This window comes from Balaenoptera ricei, chromosome 3, assembly GCF_028023285.1.
Source record: "Balaenoptera ricei isolate mBalRic1 chromosome 3, mBalRic1.hap2, whole genome shotgun sequence".
NCBI lineage: Eukaryota > Metazoa > Chordata > Mammalia > Artiodactyla > Balaenopteridae > Balaenoptera > Balaenoptera ricei.
In genome coordinates, this window is record NC_082641.1 from 115,169,647 (window position 1) to 115,183,663 (window position 14,017).

General features: G+C 45.8%; 1 protein-coding gene across 1 annotated transcript in view; it reads right to left on the bottom strand.

The window, feature by feature from the left end:
- The window catches only part of SPOCK1 (SPARC (osteonectin), cwcv and kazal like domains proteoglycan 1), a 556,485-nt gene that overhangs the window by 166,242 nt on the left and 376,226 nt on the right, over positions 1-14,017 (bottom strand). The window contains exon 4 of the mRNA XM_059917154.1: positions 882-996. Coding sequence (XP_059773137.1) covers positions 882-996 — 115 coding nt within the window. The remainder of the gene's footprint in view (positions 1-881; positions 997-14,017) is intronic.

The window sequence follows — 14,017 nt, forward strand, 5'->3', positions numbered from 1 at the left end:
AGAAATGGGGATATATGTATATGTATAGCTGATTCACTTTGTTGTACAGCAGAAACTAACACACCATTGTAAAGCAATTATACTCCACTAAAGATGTTAAAAAAACAAAAAAAGAAAAAAGCAAGCCTATTGGGGTGTGTGTATGTGTGTGTGTGTATGTGTGTGTGTGTGTGTGTTCTTGCTTTAAGTATTTCTGCAGGACTGAAGGCAGATGTAGCCTGAATTCAAAGGCTCCTTCTGTCATCTGTAAAAACCTAAGCCCGTTGAATGCTGGGAATGGGTGGGGGGTAAGGGACAAAGGCTTTAAGAACCCTGAAGAGGAGGGGAGAGACCTCCCCTGGGCTGGAGGAATAGAAAGGCACACTCTCGGAAGGAATGGAGGACTAGCGGTCTTGAGGCAGCAGGACCCCACACCAGGACTCTCGGCCTGGCAAAGACCACGCCCCATGGAGCATGGAAGCAGACAACCCCCAGCCCCGCCACCCTCAAGGGACCTCCAAGGATTATCATAGGGAGGATGCCAGTGGCAACCAGAAGACTAAAGGTACAGCCCCTGTTTTCTTAGCTAGAAGCTTCCTGGATCCTGAGGTCACCCAGGAGGAAGAAGGGCCGCCGTAATCACCAGGAAGGGATTTTCTGTTCATCTGCTCAGATGAGGGCTCAGAGTCAAATAAAGTTGATTCAAAGGAAATTAAGATATTAACTTTCTTTGCAAATAGGCGTGTGAGAACTGAGATTCGTACCACAGCAAGAGTTCTTACACCACGTACCATATGAGACACAGATCCATCACCTGCTCCCCCTCTCTCCCTTGTCCCCCAGTCAGAGGTCAGGTACCCCAGATCTGCTGGCTGGAGAGTACCTCACAGCCTGCGGCTTACCTGGGGAGCAGGTGCTTGCGGCTGACACACAGGGCAGTCTGGTAGTCCTGGGTCACACACACCTTGTGAGGGCTGCATTTCACCTTTAGGCAGGGGTCTTTGGATGGGTCCAGAGCTGAGGCAAAAAGAACATGAAGAGAGGAGTTAGGACCTCCAGGGAAATTTAATTTCTATTTCTACTCAAATAAACAAGAGGGAAATAAACAGACCATGTGTTTGCACCCTGCACTGTTTACTTAGGCTGGCGGGGATTGGAATGAAAATCCACACCAGGGGGGGAATTCTGTGTCTATTCCACGTGGTTTTCTTCAACATCAGGAGAGTGATTCTTTTGTGCTTTGGGGAGTTTCAGTATCTTCATCTTGGCCAGGAATTACTTTTAAAAATCCTTTAGAATCTTGTGTGTTCAGAGGACCAAAAGCTACATTTCCCTCTTGGGTTATTTGTCTGCTATTGCTTTTTATGACTTTGTGCCCAATTTTACTTATTTCCTATAATAGAAAGTCCCAGAGGATAGAGATTTTTGGCTTCAGTTCCATCAACACGGACTTTGAGCACAAAGAAGCCTATTTTAAGTTTTGTGAAGAACTTCAGGACAGTTTTGAGCCACACAAACTTAAACGGGTGGGGGGGAAAAAGCTGACACACAAATATTTATTGTGCAAGGGAGAATTAGATAAGGGCCATGACAGGCATATAAAATGGTAACAGAGGTTGAGAGAAAAAGAGAGATCAATTTCTGGGGCGAGAATTAATGAGGCATTAGTATGTGAATTGGATCTTAAGGGATGGGCAGGATTTTAGAAAGCAAAGCTAGAAAAGGCAATCTAGGCAGGGCGGCCAGCACACTCCAAGGTAGAGAGGCACGTCTGGGCAGTCCTAAGATATTCAGTCTGACTAGAAAGTGGGCCTTGTGGGTGGGAATAATGAGGGCGGGGGTTGATTCGACCAAGTCACTGGAGAAGGGTCTCCAAAGCCAGCAGATCATACCCTGCAGCGTTTTCTAGAACAGGCAGGGCAGCGGGCCCCTGGCTAAGCAACGCTCCACAGGCTGAGGCGGTGTACACGCTCATTAGGGCAGACGAGAGGCCACAGGAAATCCTCCGCAAAACAAAAGCAACGGTGCCATCTCCCAGCTCTGCGGCCTAAAGCCTATCAGGCGGTCAATCTGCCATAACTGCCCTCCACAGCCAGGCGAGGTCATGTTCCCCACACAAACATTCAGTTAAACAAATCGGCGTCCCAAGCAGGGACAGCAAAACTGCTACAAGAAATGGGAGGACTCCCATCAAACCCTGGGCCCCTCAGCGATCATGATTCCCCCTGCACTTAGAGGAAGTCAGGATTCCTGTCAAGCCGCCCAGGCCCAGAATCGCAATGCCATTTTCTTCCCACGGCTGCTGGGAATTCCTCAAGGGACCTGAACACACTACACCCGAAGGTATTTCTTTCCGGGGCTTGAACGGCTCAGGGCGGCTCCCTGCACTGAAGCAGCTTCAGCCTCCGCAAACAGAAACCAGGGTGTATTCTCAGGCCGGTCAGGTGAGCAACGAGACCCAGGTCATGGTCCCAGGGGAGTCACCTGGCAGAGCCCACTCCCCAGCGGACGTGCCCGGCTGCCTGGTGCTTACCAGCAGGAGACGGGCTGCAAGAGAGAGAGGCTAAAGCCCCAGGGACAGGGCGCTCACTCCGAGCTCCTAAGCTAAGGGCTTCGCCTCTGGGAAGGGAGGGGCTGGGGGCCTGTGTCTGCCCTCAGAGCCCTCCGAGGCTGGGCCTTCCAGAAACTTGCAGCAGGAACTTCCTGGTCCCAGGTGGAGCTCTCTTGCTTCCTGAGACGTCCTCACGAGAAGCCAGGAGGCTGGTGCGTCGCAGGCCAGTGGCCTTCTCCTTGTGCTTTGCCCTCCACCTTCACCCCAGGGCAGCAGTCCAGCCAGCTGTGACTTGCCTTCCAGGACTCAAGCAGCACCGAGCTAACCATGAATGACAATCAGATGGCTGCTGACGATGACCATGCTGGCCCTTCACTGCCCCTTCTCACACTCCTGGCCACCACAGGATGAAGACAGACACTTAGGGATCTGAAGAAACTTGGGGACCAGGCCCCTGGCAGCCCGGGCCACAGGTACCAAGTGAGGCATTTCCTGACAGGTGTCAAGCGCCGTAGAACACTTGGGATTTTCACTGGAGTGGATCTCAGAGATGGCAAACACCAGGCTGGCCTAGGGTCTCAAAATCTGCAGGACCTTAAGACAAGATTTATTGCCGAATTTGAGCTTCTTTTTGCTTTTGCAGCCAACTTCACAGACATGCAATGTCCACACTGGGATCCAGATGGCCTCAAGGGGCAGCGCAATCTCAAGGAGAGGAAGTCAGCTGAACACAGCAGGGAGGGGCACAGACTCTAGGCCCAGTGATCAAGGTGAATGCTGCCTTCACTGCTTCCTGACCTTCTACACCTCAATCTTCTCTTCTGTGAAACGGGATAATAGCAGTCCCTACTATCGCTTTTGGTTATCATGAGGATGAAATGAATTCATCTTGGTAAGTGCTGAGAACAGACCTGAAACATGTGAAGCACCTCATAGGTGTTTGTTATTTGTTGTGTGTCTGGATTTTGTTCCCAGAGTGAATAGTAAGCCTCCAAAATAACCAGAACGATAGCTCACACGTATCCAGTGCTTTTGACATGCAGGCAGTGAATGAAGCCCTCTAACTGGATTACCGCACTTAATTCTCGCAAACACCCAAGTCGGCGGCTGCCGTTCCTGTGCCCGTTGTACAAAGAAGACGAGAGGGGCGGACGGTATGTGACACGTGGTCGGTTGACTCCAGAACCCAAACTCCTCACCACGATACACCAGCGGCATGAAAATCACCTAGAGTCTCCTTTAAAAGGTGGATGTGGGGTCCCACCTTACACCAAGTATTGAGCCCAGATGTGCCATGTTCCTGAGAGGCCTTCAGGGCAGGCTGAGACTTAAGGAGTAAAAGTAGAGGGAAGCCAGGGGGTCTGGCTGGCTCGGCCACACAGGATGCCCCAATGCGCCATCCATGGCCCCAGTGCTCCCGGAAGGTGGGGATGCCAACCCTGGGCACTTGTGCCCTCTGCCCACCCCCTCTGAATGCAGCAACCCCCCAAAGGAGTCATCTGACCAGTGGTTGTCAATTTTTTTCCTGCAACCTTGCTACATCTGTCACCCTACCATTAGGCTAATACTATAGATCGCCCTCCTCCGATTCTTAAGGCTAACATTTCTTAAAAAAAAAAAAACTCCAACCAGAAATACTAATAAATAAAAATCATCAGCTATTTAACTTCAAACACATACTTACTTAACAATTTGCATATAGAAATCAAGTCTGCTAAAAATTAATTACCAGGGTCTGAATACTTCAAACACGTATGGGAATTATTTAGAGTAAATGAACTTCACAGCACAACAAAACAGTAACAAATCAAGCCGTCAGCGTTTATTTAATCACCAGGACGCATCTTGTTTTTGAAAAACAGCAGTACTGGAATTGAAAGGGGATGAGGATGGTAAAGGAGCGTGCCACTTCCATGTAAATGCTGCCTCTCAAATACACTTCTCCCAGCAGCCCCGAGGCCCGCCGTGACTGAAAGGCACCCGCACCTGTACTGGGCAGGGCTGTGCCGCTCCACTTGCTAGAGGAAATGATAGGAGAGCAGAATAATAAGTGGCACTTGAGAGGCCCTTTAATAAGGTACAGGGAAACTGTGCAGGTGAGGAGGTAGGGAGAGAGGGCTGAGAGTTCATGATAACCCTTACCAGGGGTAGAAGCTTCCTTGTCAAGGTGCTAATGATTTCTGGAAATTGCGCTCCAAGTTCCTCTCTTCCCCAGTGCATGCTTGATGATAGGATGCAGCACTCCCCACAAGACGCTGAAGCCCTGCGTCTCCTCTACCTCTTCTACCATAATACCTGCAGGACTCATGAGGACTCAAACAAGAGAGTATGCCTAACACAGAGCAGATACCCACGGGAGGTTAATTTCATCTTTCCTGCCCATATACAAAACCAATCAAGTGTCAACTGGCATAGGATACATGTCCAATTAATTTTTTCAATAATTTTTACAAAAACTTTTTTCAAAGGGAAAAAAAAAAACCAAGAATGAATTAATTTAAACAGAAATTTGTCAAGCTGAAAAACATCAAATTCAAAAGCCAGTTAATTACAGGCTTCATGTAAGCTTTTTTTGAAAGTAATTTTATTTTTTAAGCTCACTGCTTGGTCTCAATTAAGGTAGTGATATTTTAATTATTGTAATTGTCTCTGAACTTGTTTTTCAGTATGAGTTAATTTTTAATTAGCTACGTCGATTTTAAAATTCTGAATCAAGACTTTTTGCTGTCTTTGGGCACATCCTACAAGCTCACTGTCAAACAGTCATAATACCTGGAACAGCAGAGCAGGGTACCACCTCAGAGATGCTAAGATGAGAGAATGTTCCATTTTATGGGCTGACCAAAGGGTCCCTGAGAGTCACCTGGGGGTGTGACATATGCTTGGGTTTATTCCATTAATATTTGCAGAGCATCAGTTCTGTGCAGGCCCATTTTGTCAGGCTGGAGGCTGGCACTTCCAGAGTGAACGAGATGTCATTCCTGCCCTCCAGAAGCTCACAGCTCAACAGAGGAGACACACGATATGAGGGTAAGTTCTGTATGTTATGGGAGATGGGGGAGGTACCTCATCCAGCCTTTCAGTGGGTTAGGTGAGACTTCCTGGACAGACTGCTATCTATGGAAAAGTGGGTTTGACCCAGGTAATAGGATGAGGAAGAACATTCTAGGTAAAAAGAAGCTCCCATTCCAGATGTAAGAGAAATTGTGGCGAGTCTGGGGAAGGGCAACGTTTCGTCAGGCTGGCGGCAGGCTGGAGCAGGGGTGGCGTGAGACACGACTGCAGAGAGTGGCAGCATCGCCATGGGGGGCCTTGAAACCACAATGAGGACTCCGGGGAGGGGGGGGCGTGGCCACCAAGTTCCACACTGATGACAAATACGGCACACCCTCCCATGCTGAAGTTGGTGGAGAGGGGGTAGGAAGAGAGAACCCTTTATACACATTTTACATGGAAACTGGTCCTTTGATAAGAACGGACAAACTCTACACCACTCGTACCCTCCAAATGAGAGGGGGTGTCAAGTGGAGGGCCCAGTGGTCAACTCTTAGTGCCCCCTTTCCTCCTCTGAGGAACCTCCGTGACCCCTTTCCCTGGGGACATTAAGCTACCTGGTGAGACTGAGAAGCTAAGATTTAATCCAAAAACACCATGTGAACTTGTGGTCCACTCCTGTGACTTGTGGAAACTTTCTCTGACAAAAGGGCACTCAATTTTCAAAGCGTTGACAAATTAATGACTGTTGTCTCCTTCTTCCTTTTAAGGTTGCTCTCTGCCCGAATCGTGCTCATGTGAGGTTCATCTGAAGAGCAAAGACGCTCCCAGTGATTCATTAGGAGTGACTTAATGGAAGATTGACAAAGAAATTACTCCAAACTGCTAAAACCTTGTCAAGCTAAGATCCCAAACATTTATTACAGCTTGTCTGTCCCCATGGTAACCCGTGCATGCATCTTGCTTCCCCCCACCCCCTCCAGAGGGGCCTGTTTACTAGCTGACGACAGAGCCTCACAGAATACAAAACAGAAGATTCCATCCATAGGATTTTGCTGGAACCATAGAAGAATGGCAGCTTGGAAAGCTTTCATCACTGATCTCAGCTTTCAAATCAAGGGGTTGGCCATGTTCTCTGAGGCCAAACAAAGGGGCCTATTGGCCATGCGTCTAAATAGGACAGACAGGTTAGTGATATAGAAGGCTGAATGTGTGTGTCCAAGGACTGGGAGATGGGAGTGGGTGGGGACATAGGACAGACAAGGACAAAGGGAAGAGGATAAAAAGATGCATCTGACCAAAAATACCCTCCTGGGAAGAGACCTTTTCTTCCCCCTTCAAACCAAGGGTCTGAAGACACATTTCTTTCTGTTAAAACTAAAAGCATCCTCTCTCTTATATTTGTGTGTGTGTGTGTGTGTGTGTGTGTGTGCGTGTGTGTGTGTGTGTGTGTGTGGGTGTGTGTGTGTGTTTGCAGCGGGTGGTATAAACTATGAAGAGCCCTTTTGGAGGGCAGTTTTTCAACCATGTCCTTAAATGATAATAACCATTAAACATAGGTAGATAGGTATTTATTATATCATTCCCTCAACTTTTTTATATATATGAAAATTTTAATAATAAATGGAAAGAACGGAAAAAAGAAACATCCTACGACCTAGCTGGTGAATGTGTTAAGCAAAAACATGTATCTTAATGATCTACAACAAGGGGAAATTATAAACAGCTTGAGGGTTCATCTATATCCATCTGCTCAGACTGCCACAAAATACCAGAGATTGGGTGGCTTGAATAACAGAAACCTATCTTCTCACAGTTCTGGAGGCTGGAAGGCTGAGATCAGGGTGCCAATATGGTCAGTTTCTGGTGAGTGCTCTCTTCCTGGCTTGCAGACGACCACCTTCTGTGTCTTCACATGGGTTTCTCTAGGTGTACTCAGAGAGTGACTAAGCTCTCTGATGCCTCTTCTTATAATGATACCTACCCTACTGTATCAGGGTCCCACCCTTAAGACCTCACTTAACCTTAATTACTTCCTTAAAGGCTCCATCTCCAGAAACAGCCATAGTGAGGATTATGGCTTCAACACAAGCATTCATTCCATCACACCATCTACAGGGAAATGGTTACCTTAATTATAAGACGTCCATTTATGAGATATTGTCCACCTACTATAAAGGAAGAAGTAGGTTTATATGTATTAACATAGGTAGATGTTTATGGTACCTTAAGTGAAAAAGGAAGGTAAAGATGAGAAAATTGATTTGAAAAAGATAAGTAACTTTCTGACAATACACGGCTAATAAACGGCAAAGCCAGTACTCAAAACCAGGTCTGTCTACATCCAAAGGAGATGTCCTTTCCCTTTCCTATCGTGCTTCCCTTGAAAAGAAGCACCAGCCCCAACCTCCACCCATTCACACAGAGGACATCCTCCTGAATGTCCTCTATCTCCTGGGGCCATCCCTGCAACAAGCTGTGAATCAATTCAGATGCCCTACGGCTGCGGGCCACCACCACTGCAGCCTGTCACTGAGTAGTCTAGAAACATTACCCAGAAAAGGCAGAGTCTCCTGCTTCCTGGAGAATCTCTACAGCAGGGAGACAATGACAAGTCATGACCATCGCTGGAGGCAAGAGCGATTGTCCAGCCTTGTGAGAGTATGGCACTTCTGCCTCTGAGATGTAAGAGTTAAGGATGCCCTATGCTGGGCTAGAAGTAATAGCAGTGGCAGGGAAGAGCTCTAACCCCCTGCTCATGTGCAAAACAAGACATTATGAGCAACCACCGATAAGTCCAACATGGCTAATTTACACATTCTGATCATTAGAAACGAACGTGTTCAGAGGGGTCTACTAGGGCAGCTGTGAAAATAGGTGCCATAATATCACAGGCCACAAAATGTTATTAGCCTGGCCAGTCAATGCTCTTTCTCAAAGCTCTCATCCCACACCTTCTCCCGTCCCCCAGCTGCTCTGGGATGGTGAAAGCAAGGACGCTCACTCTGCGTTTTCACCAAGAAACTGATTTCCCTTCAAAAGTGGGATGGAGGAGAGGAAGAAAAAGGAGAGGAGAGGAGAAGAATTAAGTGGAAAAAAGGGAAGAAAAGAGCATTTTATTACATAAAGCATCACCTCGTCAGGGGGCTGACAGAGACAGTGACATCCACCGACCTGTAGAACAATGTACTATTATTCTAATTCACCACTGAGGTAACTGATATGCAGATCAGTTTAATATGAATTTACTAATAAGGAAATTGGCACAGAGATGTTAAGTAACTTGTCTGTGGTCACACAGTTGCTAAGTCTGGATTTCAATCTAGGTAAGTCTCACACCAGAGATGATACTTGGAGCCACTACACCTCTCACAAAAACAGCTTATGATGGGGGTAAAAGTCACGACTCCAGTGCCAAGCAGCAGCATACGGAACCCCTCTGTCCACCTCCCCCAAGAATCATGTCACCCATAGGATCCCTAAGAGAACTTCTCACTGTGAAGAAAACATTGTACCAACTGAAGTCAAAGCCAACTGCTTGGATGTGTGAATAAACGTATATGATTTTTATAATGAATACAAAAGTCAAAGTTTCTTTCCAAGGCAATGCTGATGCCCAGTGAACTTAACACTCTCTCTCTCTGACATAAGAAACAACATGGAACAAGCGAACCTCGTCGTTCCTTCTGGGAGTGGGTTTTGTGAAGCATCTATATGGTCCATGTCACTGGGGAAACGCAGGATGGCTGGCGGTGACATGGGACAGGCAGCATGATCAATGGGACCTGAGAATAGTCACAACTCTCAGGAGAGGGACAAGACACCATGCACAGAGAAGTCTTAACCTTCTCATCCATCAAAATGGCCAGAATTTATTAAAATGTTGTAATAGTTGAAGCACTTGGGTTCTATTTCATTGTAATTGACAGAAATTATTCATAAGACATTTATGAACAAAGGGGACAGAATTACTTAAGACCAGTTCCATAACCTAGGAAAATAAGAGGATACAAAAAGCACAATAAAAATCAAATATTTCCAGGAAAAAGGTATACTTAAAAGAGTGCTATAGCTCATAAAGTCTATCTTTTGTACCTGCGCTTCACTTCAATGCAATTAAAATTCCTATAAAACACATAGCTTTCCTCAGAGCACTAACTCCTTTGGTGCTAATGACCATGATTCTGCCATTATTCTGCAGCCGTAGTAGTTGACCATGTAAGAATGTGGAAATTCAGAAACTCCACTAATTTCCAAAAAAATAAAAATTAGTGCACCTAGAAGATTGCCCAAGGGTTTGGATCAGAGAGGTGTGGGTTTGAGAGGACAGGCACAGCTGGCTACTTCCTGCTGATGTGATCTTGACGGGTCACTCACCTCTTTAGGATTCAGCTGCAGACCGACAAATCTACCTCACTGGGGTGTCATGAGGATCTGACAAGATAACGCAGAAAGGTGCTGAGCACAGGGCCTGGAATATGGGGCAAGTTCTCATCCTCACCACTCTTACCAGCTCTTCAGATAAACAAAGGGGATGTATACCAAGGGCAACTGACCCCAGGTATTTCAGAGACTCAAGATCCTGGAGCTATGATACTGTTCACCCTTTCCAATCCCAAATATTAGACTCATCTCCACAGGAAGAAACATTAAAATTTCTTTTTGAGCATCAAGCTCAGGGCCCAGTTTACCCAGAACACTTTTGCTGACTAACCAGATCTTCACCACTGCTGAAGCCAGCGTATGACAACTAAGGCATTCATATATCTCTAATAGGGCTGTGCTCTGCTTTTTCTCATCTCAGAGACTGTAAGGTCTAGAAATGAAGAATAATAACCTTTCCTTCCCCTAAATTATGTTCACCAAGAGCACAACCTACATGGTCATACTCTTTTTTTTTTCTTCTTTTTTTCAAGAGAAGGTCTTTGGGCTTTGAAAAGTCTCTACTGGAGAGTCAAGGAGTTTGAGTGTTAAGGTATCCCAAGGGCCTACATTCAAGCGTCACTGGTAAAAGGCTAGAAAAAGAGGGAATAATTAAGGGGAGAAAATCTGGCAGACACCGTTGATCCCAGCAGCCAAGGGCTTGAGTCCAGGAAGGTTGGTAACATGTGGTACGCTGGGGATAAATGGGCAGCAAGTTTCATCCAGGCAGGTTTGGTGGACAAAGTTGGTGCTTTCCGATCCTCAGCCAGAGGATCTCCATCTGGCCTCTTTCTGCCTTGCCCCAGAGAGGCTGGCAGGAACAGGTGTTAACTGAAACCAGAACAGTAAAGTCTGCGGGGAAAGCCTGCCCCAGCTTGGAGATCAAGATGCTCAAGTGACCTCTCAGAGCCTTGCGTAGTGTGGCATCATTCTGAGGGGCAGAACCTCGGTGCAGAGCTCTAGTTAAGTAACATGGTGTTCATTCAGTGGACACCCCCGACAAGTCTAACAATCAGTGGAAGGTGGGGAAACGGGCAGTCACACACTATCACAGCCTGGTCTCCTTTCCCTGTTTTCCACAATCTAATCTAGTCCTTGCTTCTCAGACTGTGGTAGGCCCAGGAGGCTGCACATTCACAGTGACTCTGCCTGCAATGTCTATGTTACCAGACGGTAGGTAATTTTAAACTTTTTTATTATTAAGTCAGTCACTGGTCTACTATGGAATACGATGCAAAATTCACATAAACTCGGATCAAAGAGGCTTCAAAAATGTATGGGCTCACAGTGGATTCTGCCCCCTAAACCTCAGAGTAGGTATTTGCTCTCACTTGCCCTTAGGGGTGTTTTAGTAGAAAAGTTTGAGAAGTGTTTAAAGGGTTTACCGAGTTTAAAGGGCCCTAGAATGAAGCAGAGAGCTCTCCAGGGTAGTGACATCTAAGATGGAAAATCAATAGCAGTATAAATACATACAAAGAACCTTCATAAGCAAATTGTTCATTCTTGCAAAGACCAGAAAGCAGCTCCAGTTAAAGCTGGTCAATTGAAAACATATCCCATGCCCCCTAGAACAGACCCCCTCCCCACCCAATGCCATCTGTCCCAGGGCTCTATCACAGTCCCACTGGTGAATGGCCCCAAGGTTTTTTAGAGAACTAAACCTGCAAAATCCAAAGCTTTCTTGAGAGCTTTCAAGAGTGCCAAGCATCGGGTGAGGTTTATAAATGAGCTACAAAGCATTTGTGGCTCTCCAGGTATAACTATCAAAATTAAAGCTGTTATTACTTTCATCCCTCCCACTGTTTTCAGAAACTCTTGGCTCCGGATTTAAAAATGGGTAATCGGAGACTATTCATTTCCAAGTCCTTTCTTTCTCCAATTAGGGCAGATTCATTTCTGCTTTCTCGGGATGGTTCCCAAGGTTATTAAATTCCATTCCTTAACTGTTAACATTGAAGCAAACATGACAAAGTTAGTGCTGATTGGAGCTGAGGTTTCTTGGAGCACCTTCTAAGCTATTAGAAACCACCTCAAGCTGAGAAAAGAATGCTTGCATCTCCCACTGCAGGTTTTAGTGAGTGCCGTATCATTTAATCTTGTGTATTCTTGTTCCTCTGGTTTTTGTGTCCCACACTGTTCAATCATTTCGAAATATAATTTTCCACATGCATCCAAATAAGCTGAGCAATTCACAGTTCCAACCTTGCTCACAACTATCTCTCTTTCCTGCCTGTCTCTTCACCAATGTGCCACTCAAGGGCCAATTCCCCCCCCTTGCATTACTCTAAGCTAAGGCTGGTAGTGCTAATATAAAATATAAATCAGGTCTAAACTGCACATGGAAGACAGATGCAATAATAAATTATGGGCAAGTACCTATGAGGTTTCCCTAAGACAAATGTGGAATAAACACAAGGAGTAAAATCTTTCATTTTCATTCTTTAGCAATAAATACTGGGTACCCAGCAGGTAAGACAGAGTAGGGAGACAATCATCTTTAGATACTATAATGGCTGAAAAGTTTTTGGGGTTCTTTTTCCCCCACTAAAGGAGGGGAATTGATGTTCTTGTTTTTGTTAAAGTTATGGATTCTAAATTTTAAAAACAATTTTTTTAAGAAAGAGCTTCATGACTCTCTCTTCCACAGTCTGGCCTCAAACTTCCTTTCCAAAATTTAGTTCCCATTCTCTGCCCATTCTCTCCTCTTCCTCCAAGATTTACCCTGCCCTCAGTTACAGCAGACAACTCATAAGCCCTCATACACCTGGTATTCCTTCATGCCTCTGGAGTCTAGACTGCAACATCCGAGTCAAAGAACCATTCCATTCTTACAATTACCTTATAAGGCCAGTATTTTCTCCACCTGATAGATGAGAAAAAAATATCAGAACTTGCCTAAGGTCATGCAACTAGTAAGTGGCAAAGCTGGGATGTGACTCTTAAGTCTATCAAAAATCTAGTAGAAGCCTCAGGAGACCATAGACAATATCTTTCTTCCTCACTCCTGCTTGCCCCTCACCTCCACACAGTCTGGAATATCATGGGGATACTAACGGATGTTGAATGAGTGCGTGAATGGCCCCCAGCCCATGGACTTAATCACTCCCTTGTCTTACTCTGTGAGGCCAGGGACAAGTCTGGCTCATCATTTCTGAACCCCAAGTCCCCTGACATTATGTCTGCTCCAAGGGATATATTCAGTTAAGGCTGAATAAACTGTCTGTGCCAGGAGTATCTTTCGATAAATCTTTTATTTCTAGGTCACAAAGATTCAGAGCTAAAGGTGTCCCTGGAGCATCTGCCTCTAGACAAACATGTTTGTATTTAGCATAGGAAAGACTTTAGCCCATCAATTCTGCAAACATTTATGAAACTCATTTTACATGCCAAGTACTATCATAAGCACTGGGCATTTGGAGATGGGCAAGACGAAAGAAGCCCTTGCTCTTAAGGAACTGACATTCTCAAAGAGGAATAACAAGAAAGAGAAGGAAGGAAGGGAAGAAGGGAAAAAGGGAGGGAGGGAAGGAGAGAGGGAGGGAGGGGACGTTAGATATTAGTGAAAGCTAAGCAGCTCATTTTAAAAGAGTGAGGCAAAAGAGAGCTCCTGAGTAGCCCCAATGGATTAAGTAGTTAGGGAACTTGGATCCATCTTCATGACCACCAAGACATGGCAGGCCAGGGACTGTGCTTCATTGCAGGGCTCCTGACTGGCTGTTGATCATGTTGTTCAAGCTAAAGGTGAACAGACTGCAGAGAACCCAAATCTCAGGCTTCCTGGACACGTCTTTGCTCATACAAGCAAATCACCAATACGTGTGATATGGATGATATGGTAAGGTCAAAGGAGCATGAACTATGGGCTCCAGAAAGATCCCATTTCACATATGAGTTCAGCTCCTTGGGTGCTGTGTGACCCTGGGCAAGTTATGCAGCCTCTCTGAGCTGTAAAGGGGAGGGGTAACATCTCCCTCACATGGTGCTTAGGAGGGCTGCAGGAGACAACTTATCAAAAACTTAACATTACTCTCAGCAAGTAATCAACACATGTTAGTTTCAACTCTTTCCCAC